Source organism: Oncorhynchus nerka, linkage group LG16 (genome assembly GCF_034236695.1).
Source record: "Oncorhynchus nerka isolate Pitt River linkage group LG16, Oner_Uvic_2.0, whole genome shotgun sequence".
Classification (NCBI taxonomy): Eukaryota; Metazoa; Chordata; class Actinopteri; order Salmoniformes; family Salmonidae; genus Oncorhynchus; species Oncorhynchus nerka.
In genome coordinates, this window is record NC_088411.1 from 30,876,239 (window position 1) to 30,901,996 (window position 25,758).

Here is a 25,758-nt window from a genome sequence, read left to right on the forward strand (position 1 = left end):
GACTCTACTCTGTCTCCATCTGACTCTACTCTGTCTCTCTCTGACTCTACTCTGTCTCCATCTGACTCTACTCTGTCTCCACCTGACTCTACGCTGTCTCCGTCTGACTCTACTCTGTCTCTCTCTGACTCTACTCTGTCTCCACCTGACTCTACTCTATCTCTCTCTGACTCTACTCTGTCTCCATCTGACTCTACTCTGTCTCCACCTGACTCTACTCTGTCTCCATCTGACTCTACTCTGTCTCCATCTGACTCTACTCTGTCTCTCTCTGACTCTACTCTGTCTCCACCTGACTCTACTCTGTCTCCACCTGACTCTACTCTGTCTCCACCTGACTCTACTCTGTCTCCATCTGACTCTACTCTGTCTCTCTCTGACTCTACTCTGTCTCCATCTGACTCTACTCTGTCTCCACCTGACTCTACGCTGTCTCCGTCTGACTCTACTCTGTCTCTCTCTGACTCTACTCTGTCTCCACCTGACTCTACTCTATCTCTCTCTGACTCTACTCTGTCTCCATCTGACTCTACTCTGTCTCCACCTGACTCTACTCTGTCTCCATCTGACTCTACTCTGTCTCCACCTGACTCTACTCTGTCTCCACCTGACTCTACTCTGTCTCCACCTGACTCTACTCTGTCTCCACCTGACTCTACTCTGTCTCCACCTGACTCTACTCTGTCTCCATCTGACTCTACTCTGTCTCCACCTGACTCGTTCTCCACCTGACTCTACTCTGTCTCCACCTGACTCTACTCTGTCTACACCTGACTCTACTCTGTCTCTCTCTGACTCTACTCTGTCTCTCTCTGACTCTACTCTGACTCTTTAACATGCAGGGGTTACCTCTTCTCTCTCTCTCTCTGACTCTACTCTGTCTCTCTCTGACTCTACGCTGACTCTAACATGCAGGGGTTACCTCTACTCTCTCTCTCTGTGACTCTTTTACATTCAGGGGTTACCTCTACTGTCTCTTTCGTACTCTCACATTCAGGGGTTAGCTCTACTGTCTCTATCGGACTCTCTCACATTCAGGGATTTTCTCTGCTGTCTCTCTCTGACTCTTTTACGTTCAGGGGTTACCTCTACTCTGTCTCTCTCTAACTCTTTAACATTCAGGGGTTACCTGTATTCTGTCTCTCTCTGACTCTTTTACGTTCAGGGGTTACCTCTACTCTGTCTCTCTATGACTCTTTTACGTTCAAGGGTTACCTGTATTCTGTCTCTCTCTGACTCTTTTACCTTCAGGGGTTACCTCTACTCTGTCTCTCTCTAACTCTTTAACATTCAGGGGTTACCTGTATTCTGTCTCTCTCTGACTCTTTTACCTTCAGGGGTTACCTCTACTCTGTCTCTCTCTAACTCTTTAACATTCAGGGGTTACCTGTATTCTGTCTCTCTCTGACTCTTTTACATTCAGGGGTTACCTCTACTCTCTCTCTCTCTTTCTCCCTGACTCTCTCACATTCAGGGGTTACCTCTACTGTCTCTTTCATACTCTCACATTCAGGGGTTAGCTCTACTGTCTCTATCGGACTCTCTCACATTCAGGGATTTTCTCTGCTGTCTCTCTCTGACTCTTTAGCATTCAGGGGTTACCTCTACTCTCTCTCTCTGACTCTTTAACTTTCAGGGGTTATCTTTCCCTTCTCTCCCTGACTCTCTCACATTCAGGGGTTATCTACTGTCTCTCTCGGTCTCTCACATTCCGGGATTATCTACTGTCTCTCTCGGTCTCTCACATTCCGGGATTATCTACTGTCTCTCTCGGTCTCTCACATTCAGGGATTATCTACTGTCTCTCTCGGTCTCTCACATTCCGGGATTATCTACTGTCTCTCTCGGTCTCTCACATTCCGGGATTATCTACTGTCTCTCTCGGTCTCTCACATTCAGGGATTATCTACTGTCTCTCTCGGTCTCTCACATTCAGGGATTATCTACTGTCTCTCTCGGTCTCTCACATTCAGGGGTTATCTCTACTGTCTCTCGGATTCTCTCACATTCAGGGGTTATCTACTGTCTCTCTCGGACTCTCACATTCAGGGGTTATCTACTGTGTCTCTCGGTCTCTCACATTCAGGGATTATCTACTGTCTCTCTCGGTCTCTCACATTCAGGGATTATCTACTGTCTCTCTCGGACTCTCACATTCAGGGGTTATCTCTACTGTCTCTCCGATTCTCTCACATTCAGGGGTTATCTACTGTCTCTCTCGGACTCTCACATTCAGGGGTTATCTCTACTGTCTCTCCGATTCTCTCACGTTCAGGGATTATCTACTGTCTCTCTCGGACTCTCACATTCAGGGGTTATCTCTACTGTCTCTCCGATTCTCTCACATTCAGGGGTTATCTACTGTCTCTCTCGGACTCTCACATTCAGGGATTATCTACTGTCTCTCTCGGTCTCTCACATTCAGGGGTTATCTCTACTGTCTCTCCGATTCTCTCACATTCAGGGGTTATCTACGGTATCTCTCGGATTCTCTCACATTCAGGGGTTATCTCTACTGTCTCTCGGATTCTCTCACATTCAGGGGTTATCTACTGTCTCTCTCGGACTCTCTCACATTCAGGGGTTATCTACTGTGTCTCTCGGACTCTCTCACATTCAGGGGCTATCTCTACTGACTCTTTCGAACTCTCACATTCAAGGATTTTCTCTGCTGTCTCTCTCTGACTCTTTAACATCTTGGGGTCAACTCTACTCTCTCTCTCTCTCTGATTCTTTAACATTCAGAGGTTATCTCTGCTCTGTCTCTCTCTGACTCTCTCACATTCAGGGATTATCTCTACTGTCTCTCTCTGACTCTCTCACATTCAGGGGTTATCTCTGCTCTGTCTTTCTCTGACTCTCTCACTTTCAGGTGTTATGTCTACTCTGCCTCTCTGACTTTCTCACATTCAGGGGTGGTGAATTACCCAGCGATAATTTTGTGCAGTCTTATGTATATGAATGATGAATAATGTATTTTAGAACAGTTTTTTCAGAAGGACACACCATAGCAAAACATTTAGCATTCTGTGTTCTTCGGACACGTTTGGGTGGTACCTCACTGTTTCACCCTGTTTAAAACGTGTTCTTTCTTCCTAACTTGACATAGAATTATTTGATATTTACCAGATTTAATTGAACATTAAAGATGAAAACCGCAGTAGGGGGAAACAGAAGCACTGGCTGCCCCATCACCACTGTTATTGTTGCCGAGCAGGGAAAGCGTCGCGCAGCATGTTAAAAAAGAAAGAAGTGCAATCTATATTGTGCTCTTCTATCGTGCGTGCGATGTTGGGGGAAAAAACAGTGTTTGTTGTTTGCAGAAGCTTCTTTGTTGTTCTTCAACAGATGTGTCACCATTAAGGATTCCAGTCTTAATATCTTATTTATGTATTTGTTTATCCTCTAGGGCTCTATGTTCAGTAGCCAGACCCCAGACTCCTACAACCTCTTCCTGACCAGCGCAGTGACCGACGGAGTTAAGCTGTGGGACCTGAGGACACTCAGGTTGGTTGGTCAAACTCTACTGGTTCTTAGTCCGGCACTCTGTTCATAACCACTGTTAACCTATCCTCCTCTACTGAGTCTCACTGTGGCAGCATTCACTCTCTACCACTCTCATCCTCAACAGACTCACCCTCAACTGACTCTAAACCACAACTGAGTCTCACTCTGGCAGCATTCACTCTCTACCACTCTCATCCTCAACTGACTCACCCTCAACTGACTCTAAACCACAACTGAGTCTCACTCTGGCAGCATTCACTCTCTACCACTCTCATCCTCAACAGACTCACCCTCAACTGACTCTAAACCACAACCGAGTCTCACTCTGGCAGCATTCACTCTCTACCACTCTCATCCTCAACTGACTCACCCTCAACTGACTCTAAACCACAACCGAGTCTCACTCTGGCAGCATTCACTCTCTACCACTCTCATCCTCAACAGACTCACCCTCAACTGACTCTAAACCACAACTGAGTCTCACTCTGGCAGCATTCACTCTCTACCACTCTCATCCTCAACAGACTCACCCTCAACTGACTCTAAACCACAACCGAGTCTCACTCTGGCAGCATTCACTCTCTACCACTCTCATCCCCAACTGACTCACCCTCAACTGACTCTAAACCACAACTGAGTCTCACTCTGGCAGCATTCACTCTCTACCACTCTCATCCTCAACTGACTCACCCTCAACTGACTCTAAACCACAACTGAGTCTCACTCTGGCAGCATTCACTCTCTACCACTCTCATCCTCAACAGACTCACCCTCAACTGACTCTAAACCACAACTGAGTCTCACTCTGGCAGCATTCACTCTCTACCACTCTCATCCTCAACTGACTCACCCTCAACTGACTCTAAACCACAACTGAGTCTCACTCTGGCAGCATTCACTCTCTACCACTCTCATCCTCAACAGACTCACCCTCAACTGACTCTAAACCACAACTGAGTCTCACTCTGGCAGCATTCACTCTCTACCACTCTCATCCTCAACTGACTCACCCTCAACTGACTCTAAACCACAACTGAGTCTCACTCTGGCACTCCGCACCATGATTGCCCTATTTCTCATGCAGTTGGAATCACTAATCCTTTTCACTCACACACACTTGATTTTTCACATTTTTGAGACTTTGATTACTGATTAACTGCACATTGACAGACCAAGAACTTCAAACCAACTGCCATCCGGAACCATTCAAAATCTGTGGGCTATATAAAATAAGTACTTTTAAATATTTGATAGCTAAAGCAGGAATTGACTCCACATGTGGTTTAAAAGCATTTTATTTCTTTCCATTTCCTCTTGCTACAGGGAACCTGAAACATGTCCTCCACTGAGAGCTGGTGAGACTTTTCACACTTTCAGAGAGAGAGAGAGAGAGAGAGATATTTGGCAGCTTTTTTCCTCCCTGCTCTTGCAAAAAAAAAAAAAAAAACATTTTCCCATCTCATGCAGTTTCAGTGTGGTGGAAGAAGCTTTGGGGGATAGTTGCAAAGGCACAAGTTGCTTATTGCTTGCTTTTGGCTAAATAGATAACAGCCTGGCACTTTCAATGCCAAGATTGTGGGTTCAATTCCTGCACGCATCACATACAAAAAAATGACAATATGTACTGTAAGTCTATTTGGAGAAAAGGGCTGTGTAGTTGTTAAACCCAGGTCTGGGATAAGTGCTGTATAGTTGTTAAACCCAGGTCTGAACTAAGTGCTGTATAGTTGTTAAACCCAGGTCTGAACTAAGTGCTGTATAGTTGTTAAACCCAGGTCTGAACTACGTGCTGTATAGTTGTTAAACCCAGGTCTGAACTAAGTGCTGTATAGTTGTTAAACCCAGGTCTGAACTAAGTGCTGTATAGTTGTTAAACCCAGGTCTGAACTAAGTGCTGTATAGTTGTTAAACCCAGGTCTGAACTAAGTGCTGTATAGTTGTTAAACCCAGGTCTGAACTAAGTGCTGTATAGTTGTTAAACCCAGGTCTGAACTAAGTGCTGTATAGTTGTTAAACCCAGGTCTAAACTAAGTGCTGTATTGTTGTTAAACCCAGGTCTGAACTAAGTGCTGTATAGTTGTTAAACCCAGGTCTGAACTAAGTGCTGTATAGTTGTTAAACCCAGGTCTGAACTAAGTGCTGTGTAGTTGTTAAACCCAGGTCTGAACTAAGTGCTGTATAGTTGTTAAACCCAGGTCTGAACTAAGTGCTGTGTAGTTGTTAAACCCAGGTCTGAACTAAGTGCTGTATAGTTGTTAAACACAGGTCTGAGATAAGTGCTGTGTAGTTGTTAAACCCAGGTCTGAACTAAGTGCTGTGTAGTTGTTAAACTCAGGTCTGAACTAAGTGATGTGTAGTTGTTAAACACAGGTCTGAGATAAGTGCTGTATAGTTGTTAAACACAGGTCTGAGATAAGTGCTGTGTAGTTGTTAAACCCAGGTCTGAACTAAGTGCTGTGTAGTTGTTAAACCCAGGTCTGGGATAAGTGCTGTGTAGTTGTTAAACCCAGGTCTGGGATAAGTGCTGTGTAGTTGTTAAACCCAGGTCTGAGCAACCGTAAAATCTGAGCTCTTCTCCACTTACCAGCACTCCATTGTCTTTGCCCCATGATGTAACCAAGCTGGTCCGGGTTTGTTTGAGCTGTCTTGCCAACTCCTATGGTCACTGTCAACAAGACAGCACAAACAGATCTGGGACCGGTCTATATTTGAACTACAGGACATCTGAAAACAATCAGTGTCCCAAATAGTTTGGCTTATGCATTGTTAAGGATGAGTCTTAAAGTATTAGCACTAATTCAATGTAAATCAAGACAAAGCTTTTGGCTGAGTGCCAGCTGGCCTCGGTGTTAGTAATGTACTTTAGAGCAGGTGTACTCCTCTTGCTGACCTTTGCATATTCAAAGTATTGCTCGATTTCATTAAATATTCTATGACACGAGAATTTTAACAAAAATATCAGACAAAAATGTTTAGCTGCCCCTTTAATGTTACCTTGGTAACAGGGCCACTCGAGTCATCAAGTGTGCCTGTGAGGATATCACTAGCAGAGGCCAACGGTGTCTCTTTTTGCTAGCAGTGGGAGCAAACTCAAACAATGAAAAGCAACCTAGTTTGTGAACAAAACAATGTAAATAGCTAAGAAACACAAGGACAAAGTCTCACTTTAGTAGACTTTCGATTAAATTAGACGAACTTTTATGCCTGTGCCCATTGCTTATAAAAACAAATATAGCAGGACTCATAGCCCCCCAGACAGGCAGTGTTGCTGCATGAGGTGGGATAGCTATAACATTAGGATTCATATTTCTTTGTTCATTACCAGATAAGAAACAAAATGGCAGAAATACTTTGAAAACAGCTACTGGAGTATTTATTTTGCTATAAATCACAACTTGCGCTTGTTCCCATACTTGACTATCTTTATTAAATGCTCACACCTTAGAGCCCGGAGTGTTACCACGCGCCAACGTGGCTGGTGAACTAGGCATTCTTTCCCTCCAATGCCAAAATCGATCCGCATTTGGCAGGTGGCGGGTGTTAATTTTAGGCCCTGTTAACGATTACAAGCATACTCATAACATGATGCAGGCACCGCTATGCTTGAAAATATGGAGAGCGGTACTCAGTAATGTGTTGCATTGGATTTCACCCAGACATAACACTTTGTATTCAGGACAAAAAAATGTATTGCCATGCCACATATTTTGCAGTATTACTTTAGTTCCTTGTAGCAAACAGGATGCATGTTTTGGAATATATTTATTCTGTACAGGGTTCCTTTTCACTCTGTCCACCATCTCTGCAGCATTCCCCCAATACGGCCTTTATGGTAGAGTGTCCAGACGGAAGCCAGTGGAGTAACTACAATGTTGTTTTCTCCTATCGCAGCCATTAAACTCTGTAACTGTTTTAAAGTCACCATTGGCCTCATTGTGATATCCCTGACTGGTTTCCTTCCTCTCTGGCAACTGAGTTAGGAAAGACACCTGTGTCTTTGTAGGGACTAGGTGAATTGATACACCATCCAAAGTGTAGTTAATAACTACTCCATGCTCAAAAGGATATTCAATATCTGCTTCTTTTTTTTTACCCATCTACCAATAGGTGCCATTCTTTGCGAGGCATTAGAAAACCTCCCTGGTCTTTGTGGTTGAATCTGTGTCTGAATTTCACTGCTAGACAGAGGGACCTTACAGATAATTTTAAGTGTGGAGTAGAGAGATGAAGTACTCATTAAAAAATCACGTTAAAAACCTTTGCACACCTTGCAACTTATTATGTGACTTGTTAAGCACATTTTTACTCCTGAACTTATTTAGGCTTGGCATAACAAAGGGGTTGAATTTATTTACTCGACATTTCAGCTTTTCATTTTTAATTCATTTGTAAAAGTGTCAAAAAACGTATGTAGGCCAATGACAAAAAAATCTATATTTGATCAGAACAATTTGGAAAAAGTTGAGCGGTGTGAAAACTTTCTGGAGGCACTGTAAATGCTTTTTTGTGCATTTGAGTATTTTCATTCGGATAGTATTCAGACCCCTTGACTTTTTCCACATTTCCTTATTCAAAAATGTATTAAATACAAAATGTTCCTCATCAATCTACACACAATACCCATAATGACAAAGCGAAAACAGGTTTTTAGAAATATTTGCAAAAGAAATACATTATTTACATAAATATACAGACCCTTTGCTATGAGACTCAAAATTGAGGTCAGGTGCATCCTGTTTCCATTGATCATCATAGAGATGTTTCTACATGTTGATTAGAGCCCACCTGTGGTAAATTCAATTGATTGGACATGATTTGGAAAGGCACACAGCTGTCTATATAAAGTCCCACAGTTGACAGTGAATGTCAGAGCAAAAATCAGGCCATGAGGTTGAAGGAATTGTCTGTAGAGCTCCAAAACACGATTGAGTCGAGGCACAGATCTGGGGAAGGGTACCAAAAAATAAACACAGTGGCCTCCATCATTCTTAAATGGAAGATGTTTGGAACCACCAAGACTCTTCCTAGAGCTGTCCTCCCGGCCAAACTGAGCAGTCGGTGGAGAAGGGCCTTGATCAGGAAGGTGACCAAGAACCTGATGGTCACTCTGACAGAGCTTCAAAGTTCTTCTGTGAAGATGTGAGAACCTTCCAGAAGGACAACCATCTCTGCAGCACTCCACCAATCAGGCCTTTATGGTAGAGTGGCCAGACGGAAGCCACTCTTCAGTAAAAGGCACATGAGAGCCCACTTGGAGTTTTCCAAAAGGCACCTTAAAACTCTCAGAACATGAAAACAAGATTCTCTGGTCTGATGAAACCAAGATTGAACTCTTTGGCCTGAATGCCAAACGTCACATTTGGAGGAAACCTGCTGTGGTGAAGCATGGTGGTGTTAACATCATGGGAATTTTTTCCATCTGTAGTTACTGGGAGACTAGTCAGGGTCGAGGTAAAGATGAACAAAACAAAGTACAGAGAGATCCTTGATGAAAACCTGCTCCAGAGCGCTCAGAACCTGACTGGGGCGAAGGTACACCTTCCAACAGGACAACAACCCTAAGCACACAGCCAAGACAATGCAGGAGTGACTTCGGGATAAGTCTCTCAATGTCCTTGAGTGGCCCAGCCAGAGCCCGGACTTGTACCTGATCGAGCATCTCTGGAGAGACCTAAAAATAGCTGTGCAGCGACACTCCCCATCCAACCTGAGAGAGCTTGAGAGGATCTGCAGAGAAGAATGGGAGAAACTCCCCAAATACAGGTGTGCCAAGCTTTTAGCGTTATACCAAAGAAGACTCGAGGCTACAATCGCTGTCAAATGTACTGAGTAAAGGGTCTGTTTAATTACGTAAATGTGATATTTCATTTCGTTTTAAAATTTTTGGGGTAAAAAAATGTTACGTCTGTTTTTGCTTTGTCATTATGGGGTATTGTGTGTAGATTGATGAGGGGGGAAAAAAACAGTTTAATCCATTTTAGAATAAGACTGTAACGTAACAGGATGTGGAAAAAGTCAAGGGGTCTGAGTACTTTCTGAATGCACTTTGAGTATTTGAATGGTAATTTGTAAAAAGCTAATCTTTTATCAAATTGTATTTGAAAGTAAAATATTTATTTAAAATACTATTTTGGAATAACTGAGTTCAGTACGTGGTAAATTTGCGTCAGTGTTTTTGAGTATTTTGAAATACTTTCCAAGTGTATTTCCAAATACATCCCAATATTCAACTACTTGTTTTTTCAAATAAAGGTTATCTGAATAGTTGTTTTGAAATGTATTGAAAAATAATTCTACCCAGTACAGCCAGAGCAGGATAGGCCTCCCCTATGATTCTGGTTCCTCTCAAGGTTTCTTCCTGCTAGGGACTTGTTCCTTGCCACTTTGCCCCTGCTTGCTCTTTGGGATCTTGGCCGGGTTACTTTGTGATTGATAAATTGCTTCTCTCAATGAGGATTCCATTCTCTCTTATGAAAGGACTTTCATTCTTCAACACTAAATCCTTCTCAGCAGGATCTGAATGTTCACAATAACATTTTTAGAACACCCCATGTTTGGGATATAGGTCCCATTTCTGTCTATTCAAATACACATACATTATAATTAAATGAAATAAATGTAAACATTCCAAAGGAGTTGTGGCCTGTCGTGATCTAGCTGTTTAAGCCGCTACCTCTGGAGCGCATGTACGACGTACCTCTGCCAGCATGGGTTCAAATTTGACCCACTGCTTTTTCAGCACTCTCTCACCTACCTTTCTCATCGGTCTCTCTCTATTCAATAAACAAAGTTGATTAGTATGGTATCTCCTTGACAAATGAATTTGAACTACGTTTTGTGCATTTTGTTTTCCACCCTGTTTATAGATATCCACAACCTGCATGTATGCAGGTTATTGAGAGGTAGGTCTAGGCTAGAGTCATTGGCTCTGAGTAAGCCTATCCTATGTGGCTATCAATGCCAATTGATGTCGAACTCCACTTTGCTTTGGAATTTGAACACCTTCTGTGTCTCATTCTTTTGTGTGTGAGCTGAGTGAGACTGCTTCCATTGCATGAGTTCTATCCAGCCCTGGGTTCAAACACTATTTGAAATATTTTTTAAATACCCTTACCGTTTAGTGTTGTCTGCCTGGAGTGCCAGGTTGGTGGGTTTGCACTTTTGGGACTATTCTATTGGTTCCATTGCACCAGGTAAGCTCAATCAAAATGATTTCAAATAATTTTTTGAATCCAGTTCTGGTCCTATCCAAGGCCCAGACAGTGTCTGTCAAAGCCTGATTCCGTTTAGATAAATATTTGTGCCCCGTTTCCAGGTCATGTTCTGGTCAGGGTCTTGTTCTACGGCCTGTCATATAGTGGTCCAATCCTGTCTCTCTCTCTGTGTGTGTGTATGTGTGTGTGTGATTGTCTCTTAGAGGAAGCCAAATGGTGGATGTGATATTGAAATATGTGTGAGGGCTTCATTCATCTCTCTTGTCATTCCCTTCAGTCTTAATCCTTGACGATATTATTGTTCTTTGCTCAATTTAAGAATCTGCTGGCGCAACACTGCGTCTCAGCAAATCCAAACATAGTTTACATTTACTTGATAGAAGTGGTTGGACAAGTTAAGGATAATTTGACCTTTTTCTTTTTTGGTGTGGCCTTGATGCTATATTATAGAGGCTGCACACCCTTGCATCCTACTCATCATGATCATTGTTCCGTGAGAAAGACAAATCTTTGTCTCCCTCCTCCACTCCATTTCACTTGTCGTCTTCTTCTTCTTCCTGAAGATACGTATCAGGTTTGGGTTTGTTCTTCAAAAGTCTGGTTCATGTCAAGATGTCTTCCTGTACTCACAACCTATCACCTGACAGACAGTTTATTGAAACAGGTCAGGATGTTTGATTTACCTCTGCCCCTAAGCCTAGGGTTAAAGGTCAATGTAGAAGCCTCCAAGGAATGTCTCATATTGATGATGTCAGACTATTTAATCATGCAGGTGCACACATGTGACAGGCAGCTGGTCATAACATTGGCCTATGTCAGTTCATTAGTTATTAGTGTATATTTCCCTGAGCACTCTAATATTGTATTTATAACTAAACTGAGTTATTTTCCATTGTCTCAGGGTCTGTGTCCCAAATAAAACCCTATTCCAGATAGTGCACTACTTTTGACAAGGGCCCATATGGATCTGGCCAAAAGTAGTGTACTATATAGAATATAGGAAGCCATTTGGGACATATTCATTGCCTTGCTATGACCATGTGTTGACATCATGTACCTGAAAGGATTTGGTACCAAAACCCAAAGAGCTCGGAAAAGCTTACATTTTTTCCTCAAGCTTCATTAAAAAATAAAGTGACATCATCTCAGTGAAAATAAAGAGAAAAGTGAAAATGAAACATTTTGGCTATCAGTCATATACCTTTTCAGACAGATGGAAGTATATTTGCTTGTGTTGTGTCCCAAATGGTGCAAAATTGCCTATAGTGCATTACTTCTGACCAGATCCTTATTGCCCCCCTCGACCCTGGTCAAGAGTAGTGTACTGCCCTTTCAGAAAAATCACCTAATTTCACAACTCACATGAGTTGGAACACTTCACATGGGATCACATGTAGTTTCAAGTAATCAAGTGTTGCTTTACATGTCACCTGTTACCACATTAACTTCACATAAAATGGTGTGATTATATGAAAATGTGTTGAAATTCATGTTGTTTTTCCATAAGGGTGAAGGGTGCCATTTGGGACAAAGCCTTGGTCTATTTGCTAAGGATTTGTTCTATATAGACATTGGCCTCATTACAAGTGACCTGTAATGTCCCAATCTCATCCAACTCTTTAAACTGCTCCCTAATGGGTCACAAACCAGAAGTGACTATTGTGGCTCAGGAGAGGAGAGTGTGTGTGTGTGTGTGTGTGTGTGTGTGTGTGTCACTGGCGTAGCGTTATTTGAGCTTAACATTTACATTTACGGGTATTTCACAAGGGGAAAATATATACACTACCGTTCAAAAGTTTGGGGTTACTTAGACATGTCCTTGTTTTTGAAAGAAAAGCACATGTTGTCCATTAAAATAACATCAAATTGATTAGAAATACAGTGTAAACATTGTTAAGAGTCAATCACCACCTTCCGGAGACACCTGAAACCCCACCTCTTTAAGGAATACCTAGGATAGGATAAAGTAATCCTTCTCACCCCCCTTAAAAGATTTAGATGCACTATTGTAAAGTGGCTGTTCCACTGGATATCATAAGGTGAAAGCACCAATTTGTAAGTCGCTCTGGATAAGAGCGTCTGCTAAATGACTTAAATGTAAATGTAATGTAAATGTTAATATTGTAAATGACTATTGTAGCTGGAAACGGCTGTTTTTTAATGGAATATCTACATAGGCGTACAGAGGTCCATTATCAGCAACCATCACTACTGTGTTCAAATGGCACGTTGTGTTAGCTAATCCAAGTTTATAATTTTAAATGGCTAATTGATCATTAGAAAACCCTTTTGCAATTATTTTAGCACAGCTGAAAACTGTTGTGCTAATTAAAGAAGAAATACAACTGGCCTTCTTTAGACTAGTTGAGTATCTGGAGCATCAGCATGTGTAGGTTCGATTACAGGCTCAAAATGGCCAGAAACAAGGGACTTTCTTCTGAAACTCGTCAGTCTATTTTTCTTCTGAGAAGTTAAGGCTATTCCGTGCTAGAAATTGTCAAGAAACTGAAGATCTCGATCAACGCTGTGTACTAATGAAAACCAGTCAGTACACATCAGCGCTACATATCTCCTTCGCACAGAGTTGATCAGGCTGTTGATTGTGGCCTGTGGAATGCTGTCCCACTCCTCTTCAATGGCTGTGCAAAGTTGCTGGATAATGGCGGGAACTGGAAAACGCTGTCATACAGGTCAATCCAGAGCATCCAAACATGCTCAATAGGTGACATGACTGGTGAGTATTCAGGACATGGAAGAACTGGGACATTTTCCAGCATCCAGGAATTGTGTACAGATCCTTGTGAAATGGGTCTGTGCATTATCATGCTGAAACATGAAGTGATGGTGACGGATGAATGACACGATAATGGGCTTCAGGGTCTTGTCACGGTATCTCTGTGCATTCAAATTGCCATCGATAAAATGCAATTGTGTTTGTTGTCCGTAGCTTATGTCTGCCTATACTATAACCCCACCGCCACCATGGGGGACTCTGTTCACAACGTTGACATCAGCAAACCAATCACCCACACGACGCCATGCACATGGTCTGCAGTTGTGAGGCCGGTTGGACAAATTCTCTAAAACCACGTTGGAGGTGGCTTATGGTAGAGAAATGAACATTACATTACCTGGCAACAGCTCTGGTGGACATTCCTACATTCAGCATTCCAATTGCATGCTCCCTCGACTTGAGATATCAGTGGCATTGTGTTGTGTAAACAAAACTATACATTTTAAAGTGGCCTTTTATTGTCCCCAGCACAAGGTGCAACTGTGTAATGATCATGCTGTTTAAACAGTTTCTTGATATGCCACATCTGTCAGGTGGATGGAGAAATACTCACTTAACAGGGATGCAAACAATTGTACGCACAATTTTTGAGAAATAATATTTTTGTGTGTATGGAATGTTTCTGGGATCTTTTATTTCAGCTCATGAAACATGGGACCAACACTTTACATGTTGTGTTTATATCTTTTTTCAGTGTATTTTCTTGCAATAGCCCTCTTTGACTTTAAAGAATATTTCTCTCAAAACTGTGAGTTCTAAAAGATGTGTCTGGAGATTACGTGAACTCTGTCAGATTGGTCTAAAATCCTAAATGAATCGGGAATGAGCAGGGACAGCTATTCCAGAAGGACCCTTCATGTCCTCATTACATGTAGTGCAACAAGGCCACTCATGGTCCATAAAGTTCTCTACTTTTGATAGATTTAAATAAACAATTGGAATCACCATGGTCACAAAAAAAATATCAACTCAATCTGCCTGAAAGAAGAGGAATTTTGTTTCAAATATGTTACATTTAATGAAGTTATAGTGTCATAAAGCAACAGAGGACAAGCTAAATTGCTACTCTTCATACCACTTGAAGGAAGACGAAAAATATGTTTTTTGTCAAACATCAACTCAATTCCGTCAGAGCTGAAAGAGCCGATTTGAATGGTTGTTTTTATTTGGGATTTTCAAATGAATCATGAATCATATTTTATAAATGTTTGAATTGAACTTGTATTTAGTTTAGCAAAATTATGTCTGTTTTGAGTATCTGTTGTCAGCTCCGTCAGTGGCTTGTCAACTCCGTCGCTGATTGCTAACCCCCTTAAGATTATATTTTTTGTCAATATTCAGAAAAAAATATTTTAATCGCTGCAACATATGCTTAAACAATTTACATATTTGCTGTTGAAGACCTAAGGGATACTGTTTGCTTTATAACCCAGAAGAGTCTTAAGCCCTGGCGGGGTTCTACTAAGATATATGGAATTGTTTTAAGAAGGTTATACCAGGGATAATTTTGCTACTTTGATTTTGAATTTGAATATACCTTGAAGTATAAAATAAATATATATCAAAAATATTTGCTGGAAATTATTAGCCCATACAACATATTGAATAACAGATTCACTACATAGAACAACAGACAGTACCCCAAGAATTGAAAAGGAAGTTTGTTCTGAAGTGTCAGTCCTGTCTGAAAGATATAAGAAAGATCAGGAAACATTTGTAAAAAAAACTAAAACATTTCTACATATATTTAACACCTTATTTTTGGCATTAAATAGTCTCCATATATACCGCCATACATTTGTTGAACTGGTACCGGGGGACCTTCAGACAAGTCTTCTGAAGCATGTTGGCGTCCCAGAGCCAAAACGACATGTTCGCAAGAGTCTCACCTTTCCACAGAGGGGTCGTATTCGTGTGCATCCCAAACTGTCTGGATGCTGCAGATGATTTTGTGAGAAGAGCGATTTTCAGGATGCCTCATGGTCTGACAAACTCTAGCTCTGTCACGACATAGGCAGATGCAGTGGATTGTGATGCAATACAACAACAAAAAACAGATACCTTGATTTTTGTATTATGCTAAATAACTTTCCACGTGGGTGAGGACATCGACCTCGGGCCTTGCGAGGGGACTGACTCAATGAAGTCAACAAATACATTTACATTTTAGTCATTTAGCAGACGCTTTTACCACAAGCGATTTACAGGCACAATTAGTGTTAAGTGCCTTGCTCAAGGGTTCATTGACAGATTTTTCACCTAGCCGGATCTGGGATTGGAAACAATGACCTTTCGGTTACTGGCCCAACGCAATTAACTTCTACCGTCTATGGAAAATGACTGGTCGTCCATTCTAAACAAGATGGTTGCTATGCATGATGGATAACGTTCTTGTCACTTGCTAGCTAGCTAGCCAACTTCAGCAAACTCTGTCACCCATTAGCCAGCATCCCACTGTTATTCTTCTAATATAGTATGAACAGGAGTCATAGGAGAGCTAGGCTCCAATGGTAGGAGTCCAGCTAGAGACAGTTTCTTGGACACAAATTAAGTCTAGTCTGGACTCAAACACCTAGTTCAATGGAGATTCTCCATTGAGCATAGTTTTATTCCAGGACTAGGCTTAATCTGTGTCCAGGAAATCAGCTCCTATTCTTACACAGCTGTTATTCATTTAGTTGGTTCTGCTCTTCTCTAAATATGTTATATTGTTTTTCCCAAAAATGAAATGTTTGCAAACATCTTCCTAGCGCTCCCAGGGTTGATGACACAGGGTCCAGAATGCACTGCAGGGCGGCCAGGCACACACGCACCCACCAGGCAGTCTGTTGCACCAGGCAATCTGTTGGTTGGTTCTGGTCCACTGATTGAAATATGAGGGATTTTTTAAATATAGTTGTTTATCTTAGTTGTCGTAATCTTTCATTCTAACGAGAACCAGGCAGGCCCAACCTGGATTGTGAAGAGAAAATGAACAAAAGGCACAATATTAACATTGCTGGGTTCAAATACTATTTGAAATAATTTCAAATACTTCAGCTGGGCTTGATTGAGCTTGTGTGTTTCAATGGAACCAGTATATATTTTTTTCCAAAAGTGGCAACCCTGCCCACTGTTGTACTGTACTCCAGGAAGGTTGAAGCTGAATGCTGAACTTATTTTAAGAGATTTCAAATAGTATTTGAGCCCAGGACTGAAAGTGAGCTTTGCTGAATCCAAGTATCCTAAGTACTAAGTTATTAGTAATGTTGCCTGGCAGGCGAAGTAGGAACAAAAACTAATAAAAAGAAAGCAGGCCGTAAAGAAGCAGGCGGTCGGTTTGGGAAGGATAAACACATGCATGGACAAACATACGCACATGCGCAAACACACAAACCCACACAGACAGACAGACATACCAACACACACAGCCAAGGGTGTTTGATTCTCACACACAGGATGAGAGCATTTGAATTAGTGTTCCTTTTTATTGTGACCTTTACGTTAATAAATGCCTTTGTGTCCCAAATGGCACTTCTGACCAGAGTAGTGCCCTAGATAATGAATAGGGTGCCATTTGGGACTCTGATTAAGCTTTTCAGGGTAGGTTAAGCACCAAGGGTAATATTCCCTGCGTGTTGTTTAATTTTAACTGTTGTGTAGATCTACCAGGAAATACACACACACTCTTTCTCCCACTGGCACCACAGCTACCACTGAAACTTCAACGTTTCCGTACTATGGCTTCTCCTATTTGAATAGTTGCCTCAGTTGGGAGAAACTGGCTTTATAAGCCATGTAAACCACTGACCAGCGTTTATTATTACTCAGCAATCTCTTATCCCTACACACGTCATAGTGTGTGCAGTTGTGGCCTCCAGCACATTTCCAAACAATGAGACAACAGTCCAGACGCAGCAAAAAAAACATTCCTCAACAATATGTGCTGGGTAACCAGTGATTCTGTGCCTGTAGTCAAAAGCCTCTCAGAGTAGCAGTGCTGATCTAGGATCAGGTGGGTTCGCGTTATTATGCATTTTGATTTAAATGCTAAACTGATCCTAGATCAGCACTCCTATTCTGAGATGCTTTAGGAATACAGGCCCTGAACATCACATCAGCATGCTTCCTGTTTCTGAGATGAAAGTGAATATCTAGCGGTCTGTTTCTGCTTAGTTCAGAAATATCTGCTGGAAACCCCATCCATACTGTAATCTAGCATTATACACTGGAACTTTTAAAAAAGAAGGATGAGTAGAAAATAAAACTAATTTTGGCCCAACTGCTTCCTTGTTAAAGGTGGTTGCATTACTTGACTGTCTCTGACAGGGATGACATCATGCAGTCTAGGGAAGAAATAATCAAATAAAGCAAAAAAAGTAACTTTTTACATATTTTATCTTTACAGTGGTCTGCAAATTCAATTATGGTGGCTACAAAAACCTCTTATGGGAAACTGACTATGATATTATTCACCTAGCCTTTGAGGAGACACTGATTGAAGTGGAATCTAGCATTAGCCATTTAGTAGCCAGATGATTTCTATGATTAGCTTGTTGATTATATTGACGAGTAACTCAGAGGACCAAGGTGGATTTAGTAACGTCGTCGGCTCGGGTCCAAGGGGAACAGACCTTCCTATCCCTGTCTGGGTTAGTCATCAGCAGCATGCCGCATTGTCATCACTCACTCACTCACTCACTCACTCACTCACTCACTCACTCACTCACACTCACTCACTCACTCACTCACTCACTCACTCACTCACTCACTCACTCACTCACTCACTCACTCACTCACTCACACTCACTCACTCACTCACTCACTCACTCACTCACTCACTCACTCACTCACTCACTCACTCACACACACACACACACACACACGATGCATTGTCATTACTCAGACAACGCTGGGACGGTGTGTTGGACCAAACTCAGTTTCCTCCCCTTCCTCCTCCTCTACCTCTTCCTCTCTGTGCTGTCATTGCTCAGTCAAAATATTATCCCCACACATTCTTGCTTCTCCTTTCCTCCTCCTCCTTCCCTTCTCCTTTCCCTCCTCCTCCTCCCTTCCCCTTTCCCCCTCCTCCTTTCTTCTCCTTTCCCCCTCCTCCTCCTTCCTTCTCCTTTCCCCCTCCTCCTCCTCCTCCTCCCTTTTTTCTCCTCCTCCTCCTTCCTTCTCCTTTCCCTTCCTTCCTTCTCCTTTCCCCTTCCTCTTCCCCCTCCCTTCTCCTTTCCCTCCTCCTCCTCCTCCCTTTCCCCCTCCTCCTCCTTCCTTCTACTTCCCCCCTCCTCCTCCTCTCTTCTCCTTTCCTTCCTCCCTCTCTCTCCTCCTCCTTCCTTCTCCTTTCCCTCCTTCTCCTTTCCATCCTCCTCTTACTGCTCAGTCACAGTGAGACAAAAAAGCATTAGGTCGTCTGTCTGTTATCAATCAAATGTATTTATAAAGCACTTTTTACATCAGCAGATGTCACAAAGTGCTTATTCAGAAACCCAGACTAAAACCCCAAACAGCAAGCAATGCAGATGTAGAAGCACTGTGGCTAGAAAAAACTCCCTAGAAAGGCAGGAACCTAGGAAGAAACCAGGCTCTGAGGGGTGGCCAGTCCTCTTCTGGCTGTGCGCGGTAGAGATTATAAGAGTACTTGGCCATTAAGACCAGATTGTTCTTCAAGATGTTCATAGATGACCAGCTGGGTCAAATAATTAACACAGTGGTTATAGAGGGTGCAACAGGTCAGCACCTCAGGAGTAAATGTCAGTTGGCTTTTCATTGCCGTGCATTCAGAGGTCGAGAGAGAGACTCAAATCAGCAGGTCTGGGATAAGGTAGCCCATCCAGTAAACAGGTCAGAGTTCCATAGCCGCAGGCTGAACAGTTGAAACTGGAGCAGCAGCATGACAAGGTAGCACGTCTGGTGAACAGGTCAGGGTTCCATAGCTGCAGGCAGAACAGCAGAAACTGGATCAGCAGCATGACCAGGTGGACTGGGGATGGGGAGAGCCAAAGTTCATCAGGCTAGGTAGTCCTGAGGCAGGGTCCTATCTCTCAGGTCCTCCGAGAAGGGGAGAGAGAGAAAGCAAGAGAGAGATTGGAGAATTAGAGGGAACATACTTAAGATCACACAGGACACCAGATAAGACAGGAGAATTACACCAGATAGGACAGACTGACCTGAGCCCCCAGGCACATAGACTATTTCAGCATAGATACTGGAGACTGCGCCAGGAGGGGTCGGGGATGCTGTGGCCCTGCCCGACAATACCCCCGGACAGGGCCAACCAGGAAGGATATAACCCTACCCACTTTGCCAAAGCACAGCCCCACACCACCAGATGAATATCAACAGACCACCAACTTAATACCCTGAGACAAGGCCAAGTATAGCCCACGAAGATCTCACCCACCGCACAAACGGGAAACCGGACAGGAAGGTCACGTCATTGACTCAACCCACTCAAGTCGAGTATAGCGAGAGAAAAAAAAGCCTGGCAAGACATCCCTCTCAGGGACGGCATGGGAGAACACTAGCAAGCCTGTGACTCAGCCCCCAGAGGCAAAAAGGCAAGGGTGGTTCGTCACTGCAGTACCTTGCCATTCACCTTCACACCCCTGGGCCAGACTACACTCAATCATAGGACCTACATAAGAGATGAGTCTTCAGTAAAGACCTAAAGGTTGAGACCGAGTCTGCGTCTCTGACATGGATCGGCAGACCATTCCATAAAAATGAAGCTCTATAGAGCTGTTTTCTTAGAAATTCTAGGAACAATAAGGAGGCCTGCGTCTTGTGACCGTAGAGTTCGTGTAGGTATGTTCCAATGGAGGCTGGTGGGGGGAGCTATTGGAGGACAGGCTCATTGTAATGGCTGGAATGGAATCAATACAATGCTACCAAACACATGGAAACAACATGTTTGACTCCGTTCCATTGATTCCATTCCAGCCATTAGAATGACCCCGTCCTCTTATAGCTCCTCCCACCAGACTTGTCTGGTACCAGTCTCTTACGGCAGGGCCAAATCGGAGATAGAGGTACGAGTAAGTCCATGTAATGCTTAGTAGGTTAGCAGTAAAACCTTGAAATCAGCCCTATCCCTAACAGGAAGCCAGTGTAGAGATGCAAGTACTGGAGTAATAAGATAACGTTTTGGGATTCTAGTCAAGATTCTAGCAGCCATATTTAGCACTAAGTTTATTTAGTGCTTTATCCTGATTGCCGGAGAGTAGAGCATTGCAGTAGTCTAATCTAGAAGTGAAAAGCATGGATTTGTTTCTTTTCATAATATTTAGACTAAAGGTTTCAGATTTTTTGCAATGTTACAAAGATAGAAAAAAGCTGCTTTTGAAATGTTTTTGACATTTTTGTCAAAAGAGAAATCAGGGTCCAGACTAATGCTGAGATCCTTCACAGTTTTATTTGAGACAACTGTACAACCATTGAGATAAATTGTTAGATCAAACAGAAGATCTCTTTGTTTCTTGGGCCCGAGAACTCACATCTGTTTTGTCCGAGTTTAAAAGTAAAACATTTGCAGCCATCTACTTCCGTGTGTCTGAAACACACGTTTTCCAGGGTAGGCAATTTTGGGGCTTCACCATGTTTCATCATCAGTGTGATTGTAGATAGCGGTTAAGAGCGTTGGGCCAGGAACAGAAAGGTCGTTGGTTTGAATCTCCGAGCCGGCAATGTGGAAAAATCTACCATTCTGCCACTTGTTTGGCTGGAATTGAAAGCTGGGGGGTTCATGACCTTTGACTTTGTAATGCCATCTTATTTTGTTTTGGCAACAAAGTTTCACTACGGCGGTAGAGCTTGTAGTGTCTGTCTGGCTCACTGTCTGTCTGTCTACCTGTCTCTCTATCTGTTTGTCTGTCTGTCTGTATGTTGGTTGGTTTACACAATGTAAAATAAGGTGTTCACCCACACCACCATCCACATCTGTTATGGGCCCCTATGAGGACACCAGTCATTAGGTTTTACCTCGTTTTTGGTCTGATGAGATTATAATGTGAAAGTCCAGGACACACACACACACACAACAGCCAACATTGTTCATTAGCAGAGCATGGCTCAGTTTGTTAGCCTGTCCTGCAGTAGAATTAATCCAGGGCTGCGGTCCAAACACTTAAAAGACACACCCTATCCCTCAGCCCTCAAATTAAGTGGACACTTCTGATGACGCACATGACGTCTGACGAGTATACACTTGCATGGCGAGGGAGGAAGGAATGATTTTTAAATGGACCTAGAAATTCATCACTCGTTCATCCCGCGATTATTGTGTTTTCAGCCACCGGTAGCTTGTGGGTGCTTTATATGCGCTACAGTCAATTATGAGTGTATGTCTACTTATATTAAGTATCCCATTATTAATATGCGCCTACTTTATGATAGCTAGCAAATGATTTAGCTAGCTAACGTTAGCCTGCCTAGCTGGATCTTCTGAAGAAGGAAATGCTTTTATTTCTACAATTTCCAAAAGACAACCAAACAAAAACATTACGAGACGTGTTTGTGGTTCTGTCATGTGCAATAGGAGCAATTTATTTGCATTTATTTTTACTTACACTTGTATGTTGACTTCTCCATTGATGATGTTTTTAAGTTTTCACTGACTTTTCTTAGCGGATGTACAATCGTCACAAATTGAATTATGGGGAGTTTCAGGCCCCCGGAGTGAACGTAATTATACACTCACAAAGCCGATTAAAAACGAGGGCTGAGGGGCTTACGTTGCAAACTTCTCTTGCTTGGCTAATCATTTGGCCTGCCCGCCAAGATGGCGACGGGGATTCCCCCAAGTGGACGAGGGTGTGTCTTTTAAGTGTTTGGACGGCAGACCAGGTGAATCCAGGTGAATCCAGGTGAAAGCAGGGTAGCCTAGTGGTTAGAGCGTTGGACTATTAACCGGAAGGTTGTAAGTTCAAATCCCAGAACTGACATGGTACAAATCTGCCGTTCTGCCCCTGAACAGGCAGTTAACCCACTGTTCCTAGGCCGTCATTGAAAATAAGAATTTGTTCTTAACTGACTTGCCTAGTTAAATAAAGGTAAAATAAAAAAATAAAAAAGCTATGATCCCTTATTGATGTAACCTGTTGAATCCACTTCAATCATTGAAAATGAAGAGGAGGAGGCAGGTTAAATAATGATTTTTAAGCCTTGAGACAACTGAGACATGGATTGTGTATGTGTGCCATTCAGAGGGAAAATATTGAAGTGCCATTGAACGGGGTATGGTAGTGAGTGTTTCAAGAACTGCAACGCTGCTGTGTTTTTCACGCTCAACAATTTACCATGTATATCAAGAATGGTTCACCACCCAATGGACATCCAGCCAACTTGGCACAGCTGTGGGAAGCATTGGAGTCAACATGGGTCAGCATCCATGTGGAACGCTTTCCACACCTTGTAGAGTCCATGCCCCGATGAATAAAGGCTGTTCTGAGGACAAAAGGGGGGTGCGGTGCAACATAATATAATGTTTTGTATACTCAGTGTATATGTATATGAAGGTGTGTAAGGCAGTAGTTACAGATATCACATTTACATAAGTATTCAGACCCTTTACTCAGTACTTTGTTGAAGCGATGATTACAGTCTCGAGTCTTCTTGGGTATGACGCTACAAGCTTGGCACACCTGTATTTGGGTAGTTTCTCCCATTCTTCTTGGGTATGACACTACAAGCTTGGCATACCTGCATTTGGGTAGTTTCTCCCATTCTTCTTGGGTATGACACTACAAGCTTGGCACACCTGTATTTGGGTAGTTTCTCCCATTCTTCTTGGGTATGACACTACAAGCTTGGCACACCTGTATTTGGGTAGTTTCTTCCATTCTTCTCTGCAGATCCTCTCAAACTCTGTCAGGTCGGATGGGGAGCTTCGCTGCACAGGTCTCTCCAGAGATGTTCGAACGGGTTCAAGTCGGGGCTCATTCAAGGACATTGTCCCAAAGCCATTCCTGTGTTGTCTTGGTTGTGTGCTTAGGGTTGTTGTCCTGTTGGAAGGTGAACCCTCACCCCAGTCTAAGGTCCTGAGCAGGTTTTCTTTACTCCATTTATCTTTCCCTCGATCCTGACTAGTCTCCCAGTCCCTGCCTTTGAAAAACATACCCAGGTTTCCTCCAGACGTGACGCTTGGCATTCAGGCTAAAGGATTCAATCTTGTTTCTCATGATTTGAGATGCCTTTAGGTGCCTTCTGGCAAACTCCAGGCTGTCATGTGCCTTTTACTGAGGAGTGGTTTCCTTCAGGCCATTCTACCATACAGGCCTGATTGGTGGAGTGCTGCAGAGATTGTTGTCCTTCTGGAAGGTTCTCCCATTGCCACAGAGGAACTCTGGAGGTCTGTCCGATTGACCATCAGGTTCTTGGTCACCTCCCTGACCAAGGCCCTTCTCCCCTGATTACTCAGTTTGGCCGGCCAGCTCTAGGATGTGTCTTGATGGTTCCAGACTTCTTCCATTTAAGAATGATGGAGGCCACTGTGTTCTTCAATGCTGCAGAATGTTTTGTGCCTCAACACAATCCTGTCTCAGAGCTCTACAGACAACTCCTTCCACCTCATGGCTTGATTTTTGCTCTGACATTCACTGTCAACTGTGGGACCATATAGACAGATGTGTGCCTTTCCAAATCATGTCCAATCAATTACATTTAGCACAGGTGGACTCCAATCAAGTTGTAGAAACATCTCAAGGATGATCAATGGAAACAGGATGCACCTGAGCTCAATTTCGAGTAGCAAAGGGTCTTAATACTTATGTAAATTAGGTTTTTCAGTTTTTTTTGCAAACATTTCTTAAAACTTGTTTTCGCTTTGTCATTATGGGTTATTGTGTCTAGATTGATTATGCAATTTTTTTATTGAATCCATATTAGAAAAGGTCTCTAACTTAACTAAATGTGCAAAAAGGGAAGGGGCCTGAATACTTTCCAGATGCACTGTATATAGGATGTCCCTTGACTATAATACAGTATTATACATACTATACATACTGTATGTACAGTCCTTTCAGAAGCATTGGAGTCAACATGGGCCATCATCCCTGTGGAACCCTTTCGACACCTTGTGGAGTCGATGCCCCGATGAATTGAGGGTGTTTTGAGGGCAACGTGTTCCCAATGTTTGGTGTACTTAGTGTATGTTTATATTTTACGGTCTCTGACATCGCTCGTTCTGATATTTCAATTTTTCTGTATTATGTGTGTATAGTTTTTTATTAGATGTTTATTGCTAGGGATTACTGCACTGATGGAGCTAGAAACACAATCATTTCACTGCACCAGCGATAACATCTATAAATCTCTGTACACGACCAATAAACTTGGATTTTATTTGGTACTGTAACTCATCGGGCACCACTCCCACGTTGACACCTGGGAACCCTTTTTTGTTTTCTGCTGAAAGGAGCTTGCTCTGGGGTGCAGTGGCACTTTGCTGCTAGACTAGGTTAGTTCCTAGTCCCTAAGGGTAGCAGAATAATTGTGATATTTGATACTGCTTCTCTTTGAGATCTCAATGGTGAGATGTTTGACATTTTACATTCTCGTAAATCAGCATGTTTGTGTGTGTGTTCTGAACGAGGCATTTTTGCAACTAGTGGAAATATTTGGCATCCTGGGTAACCACACACACACAAACACAACCACCCAATATGAACGACTGTGGATACCAGAACTGAGGCCATCGTTTGCAAATGTATTGTGAAATCTGTTGTAAAATGTATTTTAATGTTTCAAAATTGTATTTTATTGTATGTTACTGCCTTAATGGGTAATGGGGATCCATAATAACTGAAATACAACACACCTAAATAAATCTAAGCAGAATCATGAAATGTCACTACTGATTTGCCCTTTCAAATAGAGCAGCAATAGTAGTTTTCATTCTTTAAATCTCCCACTCTGTTTTCTCTCCATAGGTGTGTGCGGCGGTATGAGAACCACTTGAATCGCTGTCATCCCTGCACCGCAGCCTTTTCACCCTGTGGACGATTCATTGCTTCTGGCTCTGAAGACAACTGTGTGAGTGGTGGTTCCTTCCTACTTGTCCTCCCTCTCCTCCTCCTCTTCCTTTCGCTCCCTCTATTCCTCCTCCTCTTCTGTCTCATCATCCTCCTTTCTATGGAAAAACGTGAACTGGTATGGAAGTTAAAAGGTAGGAGTTGAAATACAGGTGGAGAGTCAGAGGTTGGTGTTACTGGATTTCACAGGCTTCGTCCTCTCCCCTGCACTAATCATTTTTGACACCAT

The 25,758-nt window shown here is 42.6% G+C and overlaps 1 protein-coding gene across 1 annotated transcript in view; it reads left to right on the forward strand.

Annotated features, from left to right (window-relative positions):
* wdr27 (WD repeat domain 27) overlaps positions 1-25,758 on the forward strand; it is a 178,281-nt gene that overhangs the window by 79,340 nt on the left and 73,183 nt on the right. Inside the window, exons 22-23 of the mRNA XM_065002587.1 lie at positions 3,410-3,507; positions 25,428-25,530. Coding sequence (XP_064858659.1) covers positions 3,410-3,507; positions 25,428-25,530 — 201 coding nt within the window. The remainder of the gene's footprint in view (positions 1-3,409; positions 3,508-25,427; positions 25,531-25,758) is intronic.